The sequence below is a fragment of the Branchiostoma lanceolatum genome, chromosome 4 (genome assembly GCF_035083965.1).
Source record: "Branchiostoma lanceolatum isolate klBraLanc5 chromosome 4, klBraLanc5.hap2, whole genome shotgun sequence".
Classification (NCBI taxonomy): Eukaryota; Metazoa; Chordata; class Leptocardii; order Amphioxiformes; family Branchiostomatidae; genus Branchiostoma; species Branchiostoma lanceolatum.
In genome coordinates, this window is record NC_089725.1 from 25,013,014 (window position 1) to 25,025,788 (window position 12,775).

Sequence of the window (12,775 nt, forward strand, 5' to 3'; positions counted from 1 at the left end):
TGAAACTACTTGCAAACACTTTATATACACCAAAATAATTTCAAATAACTTTACACTTTTCAATTTTGCAGTAGATATATACATACCCTGACAGGTACATGTACATGTGTACATCACAAACAATATAGCTACCATCCTTGAGACCAAATAATCTTTGACTGCATTTTCCATACACCAGATATCTTCTTACAAAGATTCATAAACATTTAAAACAAGTTGTGTAACTGAGCTATGCCCACCATAATTTTAAAGCACATGAGTAATCATACTATATTTATAACATAACAAATTTATACAAAAGTAAAACACCTTTTTATCTTACATAAAACATGGCTTAAGTGTTGGAATACTAAAATCAGTGGCACACCTGTTTTCAGTTACAGATATATAAAAAAAACTGTAGACAAAATGTAATGCCAAAACTGCCAACATGTTTTTCACTGTTTATAACCATTGCACTGTTTTCCAGTGTAGACATTATTGCACTCAGACATATAAAAACAGCATTGGCAAGACACATTTTCTAAGAACGCACTTTTTTTTATGGCATACTCAATCATAACATTTAACCAAAAAACTGACCCTTCAGTTTTAAAATCTATTGAGAGCAAACTGACATACACTTTCTCTGAGGAACATGAACTGTTACAGTAAAACAAGTAGAATCTGAATCCACAACAGTGGACCGTTTTTTAATGGCTACTGCCCTTGTAAATACATTACTTGTCTTTAAAACATGTCAACCTCCATGTCATTTGTAAGTCAGGTACAGTTGAAATACATAGAGCACATATGTACATGGCACAAGATCTGTGTAAAGGCTACTACCCTTGTGAATACATGACTTGTTTTCAACGTATGTCAACCTCCATATGATTTGTAAGCCAGGTGGGGTTGAACGACATAGAGTACATAGTAAAAGAGCTGTGTACTACGATCCAGTGGCCTGTGATGTTGATTCTTCATCAGGAGTTTTAGATGGTGGCTTGTACAGAGGATCTCGAGTCATCATCAATTCCTGCACCTTCAGGTACAACTCGTGGCTTGGAGGGAAGTTGTTCTTCTGAAAAAGAAGAAACCAATAGAGATTGGACAACTGAACATGCATGTATGACACACAGACCTGTATCATTGTAATTTCATACAATCAACTACAAATTAAAAGGAATGCACTTCACATCATGTCCTAAATTTTTTTCTGAAGTCATGGAAAAGTTTGGTCTTCTTCTGAAAACAGGCTACAGTATGTTACATCAATGAAGGTTAGAAGGGTAGTAAGATATGCAAGATAACACTTTTTTGATGGGATACAATATAATCCAGTTGCTAGAGTAACTGTTACCTTGCACGGCTACAGTAAGTTATTTTCCTAAATGGTGCCTGAATTCCTCATTTTTGGAGAGATAAAGAGAGCTCTGGTATCTTACCTGTACCGACAGCCTCATGAGCCCTGTGCCACCTGACCGTGATCCCAGCGTGGTGAGAGTGATCTGGTACTGGACCCCTTTCAGCAGGGCCTTCAGACCAGCCTCTCCTATTCTGTTTCCTGCAGAGTGGAGAGAATAACATGTATTTTAGGATTCAAGTGTTCTGGGATGGTGTTCACCACCAAGGACAGATCTGATCTCATGTGTGTGGGTGTGAAGATATTGTTTAGCACCAAGGACAAACCTGTTATAATGTGTTTGGATGGTGTTCAGCACCAAGGACAGACCTGTTATAATGTGTTTGGATGGTGTTCAGCACCAAGGACAGACCTGTTATAATGTGTTTGGATGGTGTTCAGCACCAAGGGACAGGTCTATTCTAATGTGTTTGGATGGTGTTCAGCACCAAGGACAGACCTGTTTTAATGTGTGTGGATGGTGTTCAGCACCAATGACATGTCTGTTCTAGTTTGGATGGTGCTCTGCACTAAGGACAGGTCTGTTTTATTGTGTTGGATGGTGTTCAGCACCAAGGACAGATCTGATCTCGTGTGTGACTAGTGTTTAGCAGTAAATTAGCACAGAGAACAGGTCTGTTCTAATGTGTTTGGGTGGTGCTCAGTACCAGGGTCAAGTCTGTTCTTAAGTAAAAGCAGACAGTCATCCTTACTGGAGATGTTGAGGTTGATGAGTGCCCTGTTGCCTGGGATGAGCAGCTGTCCATCCACTCTCTCTGCCTCCTCCAACAGGGGGTTGATAATCTCCAGGATGTCAGGAGTCTGTAGGAGCAGTCAATGGATATATGTTATGAATCTTGAAGTATTCACAGTGGTTTTATTTTTGCAGTTTTGCAGTGAGCTCTTCACTGCAAATTCATGACCCCACAAATATGTGTTTCCAAAGTACATGTATGACTCCTTTACTACAGAATTGTTTCAACTGCAAACACCCTGAATATCTCCTTTGCCCTTCTACCAAGAAATTAAGTCCCTACGAAAATAAATGAATTCATAATATTTTACCAAGTCACCACTGATACTTCACTCACCAAATTTGCCAAACAATACATGTTTTACGATACGGAAGACAGAAATACTGTAGTCAAGTCTAGTGTTCCCGTGAATCATTACCACTATGCTGATGAGTTTATACTTTTTTTTTAGAATCATGGATTCAGGCTATTCCTTCTTACCTCAGCCTCAGTTATAGACCCTGCTCCCTGGCCCTTCTTGCCGCCTGACTGCCGACCTTTGCCCTTGGACACCTTGCCAAGAGTTTCTGCAAGGGAAGCAACTGCAATTACCCGACGGGCATCAGTTAAAGAGTCCATGTGCAGGTAGGATGGGGTGTTTTGATAGGTGTGAATTCTTTAATAGTAAAAATTAGTAGGTTTCCATTATGCAGTGTTTAAGAGAATAAATGCAATGTCCAATGTACATGTAGCTTGAATGACATGCAAGTGTCAATTCAGCACAAGAAGTGACGTTCTTTTGTGCTGTGGTGAAAACATTTAAAGAGAGAGATAAATATATTTCTTTTCTAACGTAGTTAAGATTTTTTTGAATTCTGAAATCTCTGGGCTAACATATAGCACATCAATAGCATGGCTACAACCGTGCACATTGCCATGAGCTGAGAGATCTTGCTTGTTTAAATAAATTTATGCCTAATACTAAAATGGCATTACCAACTTAAAATGTATATGTGATGGAGGCAACAAAATACTATGTTGCCAAGATCTTTCAGCTCACGTGACCACATGCAAAATGATACCTGTTTGTAGTTCAGATGTAAATCCTAGAGAGTTTGCTTGCATACAAACAGCATACAAACACAGTTCAATCAAAATTCATGCAAGAATTGAACATCTAAACAAAGCATGCATCTCTACAGCCTACCTCAAATGAGACTATATTCTATATTGTAACATGTAATATTAGTAAAAATTCCCTCTTAGATATCATATGTTTTGATATGGATCATCATGTAAGAAGAGATGCTCATGATCATAATGACTTGCATTTAAAACTGGCTAATTTGTCTACTGCAAATGTTCTGCATTATTCTGTGAACATCTAATGAACTTTAAAAAAGCATGTTGATTAAGCATGATTTGAAAACACTTGGTGGATTGCTCTGTTCTAGTGCAGGATTAAAAGTTAAAAATCATACTAGAAACAAAACAAAATGTCTAAGTCAGATACATGTATTACTGATTAGAGGTTATCAAAGCACTCGCTGTTAGAGTAATCAAGATAAAGTTATGGATTTCACTGATTTTTTTCAATGTATTGTTAATTGACAGAGAGGATAGAGTAACCAACACCAATGATTAACCTTTGGAAGCACCCCGCTGTGGCTCTATGGTTGTGTCCATGGGATGGAGTGAGTGAGGGATGAATGGATGGATGGAGGGATGAAAAGAAACCATCATGTTAGTTTGACATGGACAATACAACAAACAGGGATATCAACAATGTACAAATTTACTAATTATATCGAGGACCTCAAAACAAGCCTGAAAGAGCTTTTTAGAGATGTTTGCATCATTCAATATTTTTATCTCATTCTTAACGTTTGTCAAACCTGTACGTGTGACCACTTCTACAAAAGGAACACCTGGCCAATGAAGGTGAACACTTTTTGGTTGTCCCTTAGATGTTGCTTCCCATTGACACAAGCATGAAGGATCCTGTTTATAGTGATCACCTGTCCACATAGACAAGATTGTATCGGTCCCTCCATGTGACCTTTTTGTCGCATTTCACAGTATCTGGGAACCATGGTCTTAAAGGTCTTTCAGGCTTGTGTTGACATGAGCTCAATGTCTTCACAGATTAATCTATTCAAAGCACCTTGATACCATTAAACCACACAGAAGCACACCCTCATGCTTGCCAAAGAAAGCACAGCCCAACCTGTTACGGGACTATTGGCAGATCCTGGAGTTAGGGCAGTTAGGGCTCGTATCAGCAGGCACAAGTCACAACAACACATAAGTCATACTCATAGGCACCCTGAAATAACTCAGCTCCCAAGCAGAGGTGGGGAGGTTTGAAGGAGAAGGAGGGCTTAGATAGCCAGGTATTAGGTTTTGTTTTCTTTACTTGTCAGCTTTGACATTTCTCACATTCTGCTTGGAGGGCAATGTGGAACATTTTAAGTAACCTATAGTTTATGAAAAAATGCAATGCACCAGAATGATACTTAAAGAATAAAAAATTGGAAGGAATCGGATTATCCAAAAGTCTACAGTCGATAAATTTAGGATACGGAAGGTCAGGTTTTTTCTAAAGTTGACCAACTCCTTTTTACCAAAAGTGAACTATTTGACAGAAAAGAGGGGAGGAAAATGTGAAAATAGTGTTGGACAAAAACTCTGCACAAGCTGTTGAACAGTTAAGTTACCACTTTAGCTGATATCAGTCATGCTTTTAGAGTTATAGTCACATTTTGTTTATTATCATGATTACAGAGTTGCCAAGCATCATGCATTAGTAATAACATGACAAAGTTTCACACCAGTGACATTACCTTAAAAGTTTACTTCTACAAAAGACAACCGTGATTAATAGTATAAAACAAAGTTAAGTCAATCCTGAAAAAAAGATGCAAACTTGGACTGATTCCATCTCACCTTTCTTCCACTTCTCATCCTTTCCCTTTCCCTTCTTGTCATCTTCCTTTTTGTCCTGTAAGTAAGAGAAGTGTCAAAACCCGTCACAATGATAAGCCACACAGACATTCATTGCATGTTAGGTCTTGCTGGAACAGTGAAGAATTTTGTCAACAAAATTTGTACAAAACAGTCCTATTACAGACCGACACAACAAAAAAACATTGAAAGAATATAAACCTGGAAAGTCGTTGCTTATTCAAAGAAGGAATTCTAATACACCATGGCATAAAATCTGACCTTCTTAGCTTTGGAGGAGGCGCGTCCAGACTTTGCCATGGACTTGTCCAGCTGTGACCTGCTGCTCTGGCTCCCTGGCCTGTCCCTGGACTCCGCTCTCCTAGAGATAGGCTGGGATAACAACATAGTGAACAGTCAGCCAACTTTCAGTATATCCTATATCAGCCATAGATTTTCACATTTAATGTTTCAGATGAGGGAGGTTTGTTGTTGAAGCAACCGAGCAGCTTAAATTGCTCAAAATTTCATGGATCAACTATCTTTGTTTCATATACAATGTGCATTAAAGCTACCCCAAACAAGTGTGAATAAAACACTAATGGAGGTATATCATTAGAACTAAAACTTCTAGACACAAAAAATCTATTCAGCACAATGATGGGTAGGATGGGAACATAGTCTCACATAGTTTAGTACTTACAGATCTCCTGACATCAGGGGCTCCCTTCTCTGACAGAACTTTCCTCCTTTCCACAACTTCCTCATGAGTCAGGGAAAATCTGGACAGCACCTGGGGGGACAAGAAGAAACAATCTAATTGGCCAGGAAATTTCTGTTCAAAGGAGGTAAACAGCATGATTGGTCAGAACTTTCAAATTGAAATGTAACCAGTGATCTGGTTGGGCAAGACCTTAGTTTGAAGGTTACTTACAGTAGCAACACTGTGATTGGCTGTGCACTTGCTTATAAGAAATCTGGTTTAGCACATTGTGAAACTAAAATGGATTTGAAAATGTCCCTAAAGTCACCTCTCCAAACTTCTTTGCTGCTTCATCTCCAATGGCATTATTGGCAATGGAGAGAACTAGGAGTGTCCTGTTCATCCTCAAACCCTGGGAGGGGAGAATTATGAAAAATAACATCATGACACATTCAGTCAAAAGAGTGCTGCACTTCTGAGAAAATATGACAGACATCAGCAATAATTATGTCACAATAGTGCTTTATACCCTGCAAACTGTATTCTTGGACAGATTCACAGGGAATCAACCATTTTTTTTAAAAGAAATGAAATTAATATCTTACTAAGCATAGAAGTCCAATGCTGTCTACTTACATTAGCAATGTGGCATGCCCCTGCATCTGTGATCATGTTACTGTTGAGGTTGAGGGCACACAGACTCTGGTTCCGTGTCTTGGCTGTAGACAGGGCCTTCCCAATCAGCTCCGCACCCTTGTCTGTTATCTTACAGCTTCTCAGGGACATGCTGACAATCCTGTAAAAAATAACAGACAGTCCAAATGTTGGTGAGATCACCTAAATGTGAATACAAAATGATTCGTTCAAACTATAATCATATTACTGGCAGGTATTCAAGTGGGGTTCTTATGGCAAGTTAATCAATTTTATAGTGTGTGTTAGCATCCCTTGTCAGCAGAGCACTTAATCATGCAATACATCGAAAATAAGTGAGTCAGTCCTTACATGCTGTCCTCTCCTATCAGTTGATGAAAACCTTCCCCTGGCACAGGATTTCCATCCAGTTTGACAGTCCTGAGAAATTAAAAAAAAAACACAATTATCATTGAACTGTTGGGTTGGAATTAGTTAACAAGCTTTCTGCCATAAAAGACTTAGATGGAACAACAAGGGCTCCACTCTCTATTGACAATTCAACCGTTGGCAGATGATTTACTGACCATTTGCTTTTCAACAGATTTCATCAGGAATACGGGCCCCCTGACTGGCTGTGGAAATGGTGACAGACTGTGGTATAATTTCAAACTTCTTTAACACACATCAAACACAAGACTGATCTGCTTCATGTCAAATGAAAATACCTTACCTGAGATTGAGACACTGCGAGGCGACGGCTGCAAACTGAGCCAGAGTGTTGTCTGTCAAGCCCACATTCCAGAAGCTGTGGACAACAAGAGAGGTATGACATAGAGTTAACAAGAGCATTATATTTGATGAGAACAAAAGTTAGTGTCTACATAGTGACAGTCATGAGTAAACACTAAAAATCTATCTCTTGTCTCACTTTGGAAACAATCAATCTATCTGGTCATATACTGTATATCATATGTATGTCAGATGTTTATTATCAGTGTCCAATCTTACAATTTACAGTTAAGTTCAGAGCAACACATTTCAAAATCTACAACCATGCATGCATATATGGCATGCTTTACATTGCATCATAGATTCTCTCACTTACTCGATTGTATGCAGCTTGTCTGCAGCAGGGAAACACTGCTTGAAGATGTCAATGTATTTTTGGTCCACTTTCCAACCTAGAACACAAATTGGTGACTTAGAAAAGGCACCTCTGTAAATGATCTAGCCTCGCCTCAAAACATAACTCAAAGCAATAAATAGCCAGGGATACATTTTAAAACATTATGTCACTCTTTTATCTAGACAAGTCTTGATCATGTATTGGTAAAGTTTATTTCTCACAAGGTGCTTAAACAAAAGTTGAAGCAATATCCAAGCCTTAAACTTAGAGAACACCACCAAGTTCCCTTTACCTCTGATGTAGACTTCAGTCATGCTCTTCTTGTCCTCAGGTTTCTCCAGCTCCACCTGCACCTTGGGTCTGAAGTAGTCAAACTTGTCGCTGGTGGTGTAGGTGGTGGGAGGGGGCTCCTCCTGCTCCGAGGGCACCGGGGATGTTGGCTCCTCCACTTTCTCCTGCAGAAAACCAGCAGTCAATACAACTGCCTTCTTAGATACAACACTTCTAACTGCCTGTCCATACCCTGTAATGTTATAAAATCCTGCTGCAGGTCTGTGTGTTACAGCTGTTTGGCTGGTTGTTGTGATGACAGTGTGGTGAGACCATTCAGAGTTAACCTGAGAAAATTTGTTTTCACAGTATATCAATTTGTACATCTTGAGAAACGAGAAATAAAAATGTTTGGACTGACTTTTCAAGAAATGTCTTGAAAGAGACACTTGCTGGACAAATTCAGAATGATTGGTAGGTGGTCTGTATGTGGCTGTTTCCTTGGAGGCAGGGTTGAGAATGATAAAGATTTACAGCCGGTTTACACATAAAAGAACACCAGTGTATTCACCAACGATCACCTAACCACAAGTTTGCTATGAGGGCTACACTCTCCTACCATTACTGTATAAGTGATAAGACCCGTCACCTTAAATACACCGTATCAGTTTCACACTTTCACCTCGAAAACACCATATCAGTTTCACACCTTCACCTCGAAAACACCGTATCAGTTTCAAACCTCCATCCGCTGCTTTACTTACACTGTTGGAGGTTAACACCTGATAAATGAACTATGTTAAAGAACTATTGGAACCACCTCTACAGAATGGACTAGATCAAGGCTAAAATGGTACAGAGCTAGACTGGCATCCATCAATATTTAGCTACCAGGTCCCTTTTCAAAGCACAACATCTTAGCAACAGGTTCTTGATCTAGAAAATTAAGGTAGCAAAATGTGGATGGATACCAGGATAATAGTATAAGTCAACTACAGCCATTGAAGTTTCTGATTAGCCTATGACATATTCCTATTTTAGAAATTTGCCTGAAATCCAACCGTGAAGGCTATACCCACTCTGTTTTACCTTCAATGCAATGTTCACAATAGGATTTCAGGTGTGTCTTAAATAGGAGTATGCTCTAACGACTAGCTGTTAGGATACCTTGCCGACCGCTACTGCCACCTACACCGAGCTGTTAGAGGGAGGACTGCACTATTAGTAGTGACAACCACACACTTACCATACGTGTACTACGGGCACTTTTACAACTCTCTCTTTGGGACATGGGGGTGGCAGACTTGTTCAGGGGGAGAACGCAACATTAAGATGTTAGTATTATTATCAACAGTCTTCAATAACCAGGAATATCATAAGAACGGAACTCTGCTGATTTGGTATCACTGTTTTGTTGCCCATACAGGTAACTTGGAATTAAAAGAAAAGTTTAGTACATTTTCTGTTCATGTACTGGCTTTAAGGAGACTACCTCTAAGAAATGAATGAATGCAGGTTTCAAATCTACAGCAAATATTTATAGGTTTGAAAGTCTTTGTTAGAAGTATTCCTTTTCTATGTTGATGAAGGTTAAATATCCACGATAGGATACAAAAGTTATTCAAGCAGCTAGATAGACTTTAACGGACAGATGCTTCAGAGAGCGTCCAGTATCTTTCATCTGTGACTGAGGTCCTTTTTCTCCGTAACTGACAAAAGATTGTGGATGATATCTGAAACGTCCATTAAATTTGTATTGTGTATTCCTAACACGTTTTTTTTCCCCAACTTAAACACATATGTGGATGGCTGCACTATGGCTTACCTTAGGATCAGGAGGCGGAGGCGGTCCTGGCCTATGGGGCCGTGGCACCACCTTCGGGATCTCCATTAGCCCCGCTCGGTTACACAGCTCTGTATAGTCTGCTTCAAAATCACCTGTACAACTGTAGGGCTCTGCAACAAAAGATAAAATGTAAATGCCACAATACTGTACTAGAACTATTCAAATATTGTTAGCACTTACATTTCTGCCTATCAGACAATAACATTTATTGGTGCAAACAAATATACAGTCACTTCAGACAGACATGACAATATTTCATCATGATATGAGCTATTAGATCTTACAATATTTCTCTACTGAAGAAAACAAGTCGTTGTTGTGAGATGGCTGGGGTCCCGTGTCTTCCAACATATGAGGCAGTTAGGTTGGCCCAGCAGGCTTGATGGATATGTTAACATGTTGCAAATGATCACAGATAGAGATATAGTAACTTTTGCTTTTATGTGGATGTCATACCAGGAGATTTGGTGCCGTCCACATCTGAGGTGTCATGAGAGGTCGCAGAGGTGGCACTGCGGTCCCCCTTCATCACTCGCTCCAGCTTCTTCCCCATCTTCACTTTCTTCGCCGCACTGCAGAAAACACAACTTTTTCTTAAGCTTCAAATTAAAGGGCTGTCTTGCTGTCTTATAATAGAAGTGCATGAAAGTATCGTACCTTTGTAGGAAACTCAGGTGAGAAGAGTCCAGACCTAAGAGTGAACAAACGTGCGTACTCAACTCCAAAACATTCAACAACACTGCGCTGCATATAAATGTTACGTTGTAACATTTATTAAGACATGCTATGGTAATTGACAAAGGAAATTTGTGAAGGCTACATATCTATTTCGTTTCTGGCTTTCTCAAGCTCAAAGTTTCAAAGCGTCAAAGTTTTCTCACTGCAGGAAACACAGCTTTTTGTCAAGCTTGAACATGAAAGTCTGTTGAGCTGTTTTTAATAAAATCACATACAAAGTACCATTGTTGGGAACTAGTGAAAAGAGACCAGACCTAAGAGTGTACAAACGTGTGGGCTACGCATCCCCAAAACATTCAACAACACTGTGCTGCATACGAATGTTAATCTGTAACATTTATGAAGAAATGCTAATTGACAATGGAAACCAAATGCTATACATGTATGTAATCTGTGGTGTCAGTGGTTCTACATTGAAAAACTCTCCAAGGTGAGGTTGATGACGTCACACAGGTGACACTCTGGTGTACAGGACTACAAACATACCTACTGTACCTACTAGGGTACTTCATATCAGACACTAGAGAAGAAACTGCCAGCCTGCTAATGCAAAGGTTTGAAGGGTGAAAAAAAGGTCAGTTGCAACAACACTCACATGGGAGGCCAAACCCCATACATAGCCTTGGGGCTCAGAAAGGGTAGCCTGTTGAGGTAGCCCAACCCACCTAGCCTTGCCCACCCTTTCCTGAAACCCTTGCAAAAATATGTAGCACCAATGTTTTGGGGGCATACAGATTCATCTTCAGCATTAAGTATGAGAGACCCAGAATTTATCTGGCTTTAGTGTAATGTGGGCCCGGAGTATTACCTGTTTCCCCTTTCCTTTGAGCTCTCCAAAAGCCCCCCTCCCTGCCCCAGAATTTCAAGCTTGGGAATCTATGTGTTGCAACAGTTATACCTTCTCTGATACTTGTAAACTTTTAGATTTAACCTCTTGTTTTCTAAGCAGCACTAGAGCCTCTTTTGTCCCTATTAGTAGTACATACCTACCTACAGGCGCACAGTACCATAACAGCAGCACGGAAAGACTTGACACCAAACAAAACAAGTGACCTGTAAACATACTTGGACTACCAACTTAATCACACATTTGGTCGCAAAAATCGTCATATAACGTAACTTTAAGAGTACTGGCGTAGCTACCAACTGTAGTGGCATACCTACCGTGCTACTGAGTGAACAAGTCGTCTGCCTTTGTCCCGAATTGGGTCAAGTTTGCCAAAGGTCGATGTTTTTGACAAACGTGAACAGAAAAGATTTATTTACACACGAAGCCGCACAACACCAACTTTGACACAACTATGTTACTACGCTAGAAAGTAGTCCTCATTGAATAAATAGCTTATAGCTTTAGAACACAAGAAGGAAAAGTGCTAAATTAGGCATTTATTAGGAATAAAAAATATATTGTAAAGGACAAAGTTAATTGGATTTGCAGATTTTGCAAATTTCATGTGCAAAAATACCTGGAGACAACGAAAAATATATCAATGCGCGGAATGTTGTCTCTAGCAACTAAATCTGCGCACTGGGTTCTGCGCACAGGTGAGCGGTAGCCTCGTTCTGGTGACAAAACTTTGGAACAGGTAAACAAGTTTCGAGAAAGATGTGCATGCCTTTCAGTGTATTGACACACCGTTTCTTCTGACAAGGACTTTTGTAAGATATATCAAATTCAACACGAAACTGGAAAAGCCATTCGCAAAGCACAAACCTCTGCCATGAGAACGTGGTTGTATCATGTATGGTTTGCATGGTTTACATATGCTTGTATTTTGCGGTTTAGAGAAAAGCTACCATGCAAGTACTAACATAATTCGCCACCCTGTCCAACAGATCCCCAACCCAACGTCCCCCAGTATAATGCACTCCTGTGCTGCACTACGGCGGCTAGAGATTTCTCAAACCCATTGTTTATCAAAGTGTCGGATTTATGGAACCCAGAGCATTTTATGAGGCTTGAAACTTGAATAAGAAACTACAATTTCTAGTCACTCCTACACATAGTAAGTTTCAATAACACTATGCAAATACATATTAACATTAAAGGAGCAATGATACAATGTCGTTGTGTGGTGAGAACTGATAGAAAATCCAAGCCCTAATAGACTGATCCTGACTGTCCATCACAATTAGTGGCTCGACCAATGAGAGAGTGACTGCATGTCCGTCAAATATTTGCATTTTTATGTTTTAATTTTGCATTTCTACGTTTTGACGGAGGTGGGAGGGGCTATTGTATCTGTCTATTTACACTAGGCGCATGAAACTAAAAGATCACCATGTAGCTTATTTTTTGTGCCGCTTTTGAGCACTTTTGGTAAGAAATCCGCACGTAAATGTGATAAACAATGGCATTAAATGTCAATTTCATAAAGATTACAGGAACTAGAAT

General features: G+C 39.6%; 1 protein-coding gene across 9 annotated transcripts in view; it reads right to left on the reverse strand.

The window, feature by feature from the left end:
• LOC136433607 (leucine-rich repeat-containing protein 71-like) overlaps nt 1–12,775 on the reverse strand; it is a 24,456-nt gene continuing 11,681 nt past the window's right edge. For 3 of the 9 annotated variants that reach the window (XM_066425987.1, XM_066425990.1, XM_066425986.1), the window contains exons 2-18: nt 10,099–10,214; nt 9,622–9,752; nt 9,043–9,099; nt 7,819–7,981; nt 7,506–7,581; nt 7,131–7,205; nt 6,770–6,838; nt 6,401–6,560; nt 6,093–6,176; nt 5,765–5,854; nt 5,344–5,454; nt 5,065–5,119; nt 3,765–3,788; nt 2,620–2,720; nt 2,098–2,206; nt 1,428–1,546; nt 1–1,063 (exon numbers count right to left, since the gene is read on the reverse strand). In XM_066425987.1, coding sequence (XP_066282084.1) covers nt 932–1,063; nt 1,428–1,546; nt 2,098–2,206; nt 2,620–2,720; nt 3,765–3,788; nt 5,065–5,119; nt 5,344–5,454; nt 5,765–5,854; nt 6,093–6,176; nt 6,401–6,560; nt 6,770–6,838; nt 7,131–7,205; nt 7,506–7,581; nt 7,819–7,981; nt 9,043–9,099; nt 9,622–9,752; nt 10,099–10,214 — 1,672 coding nt within the window. In that variant the 3' untranslated portion in view covers nt 1–931. Of the gene's footprint in view, nt 1,064–1,427; nt 1,547–2,097; nt 2,207–2,619; nt 2,721–3,764; nt 3,789–5,064; nt 5,120–5,343; nt 5,455–5,764; nt 5,855–6,092; nt 6,177–6,400; nt 6,561–6,769; nt 6,839–7,130; nt 7,206–7,505; nt 7,582–7,818; nt 7,982–9,042; nt 9,100–9,621; nt 9,753–10,098; nt 10,215–10,866; nt 10,908–11,544; nt 11,680–12,775 lie in introns of those variants that run through there. The other 6 variants (XM_066425994.1, XM_066425992.1, XM_066425988.1 and 3 more) reach the window with 6 other exon arrangements.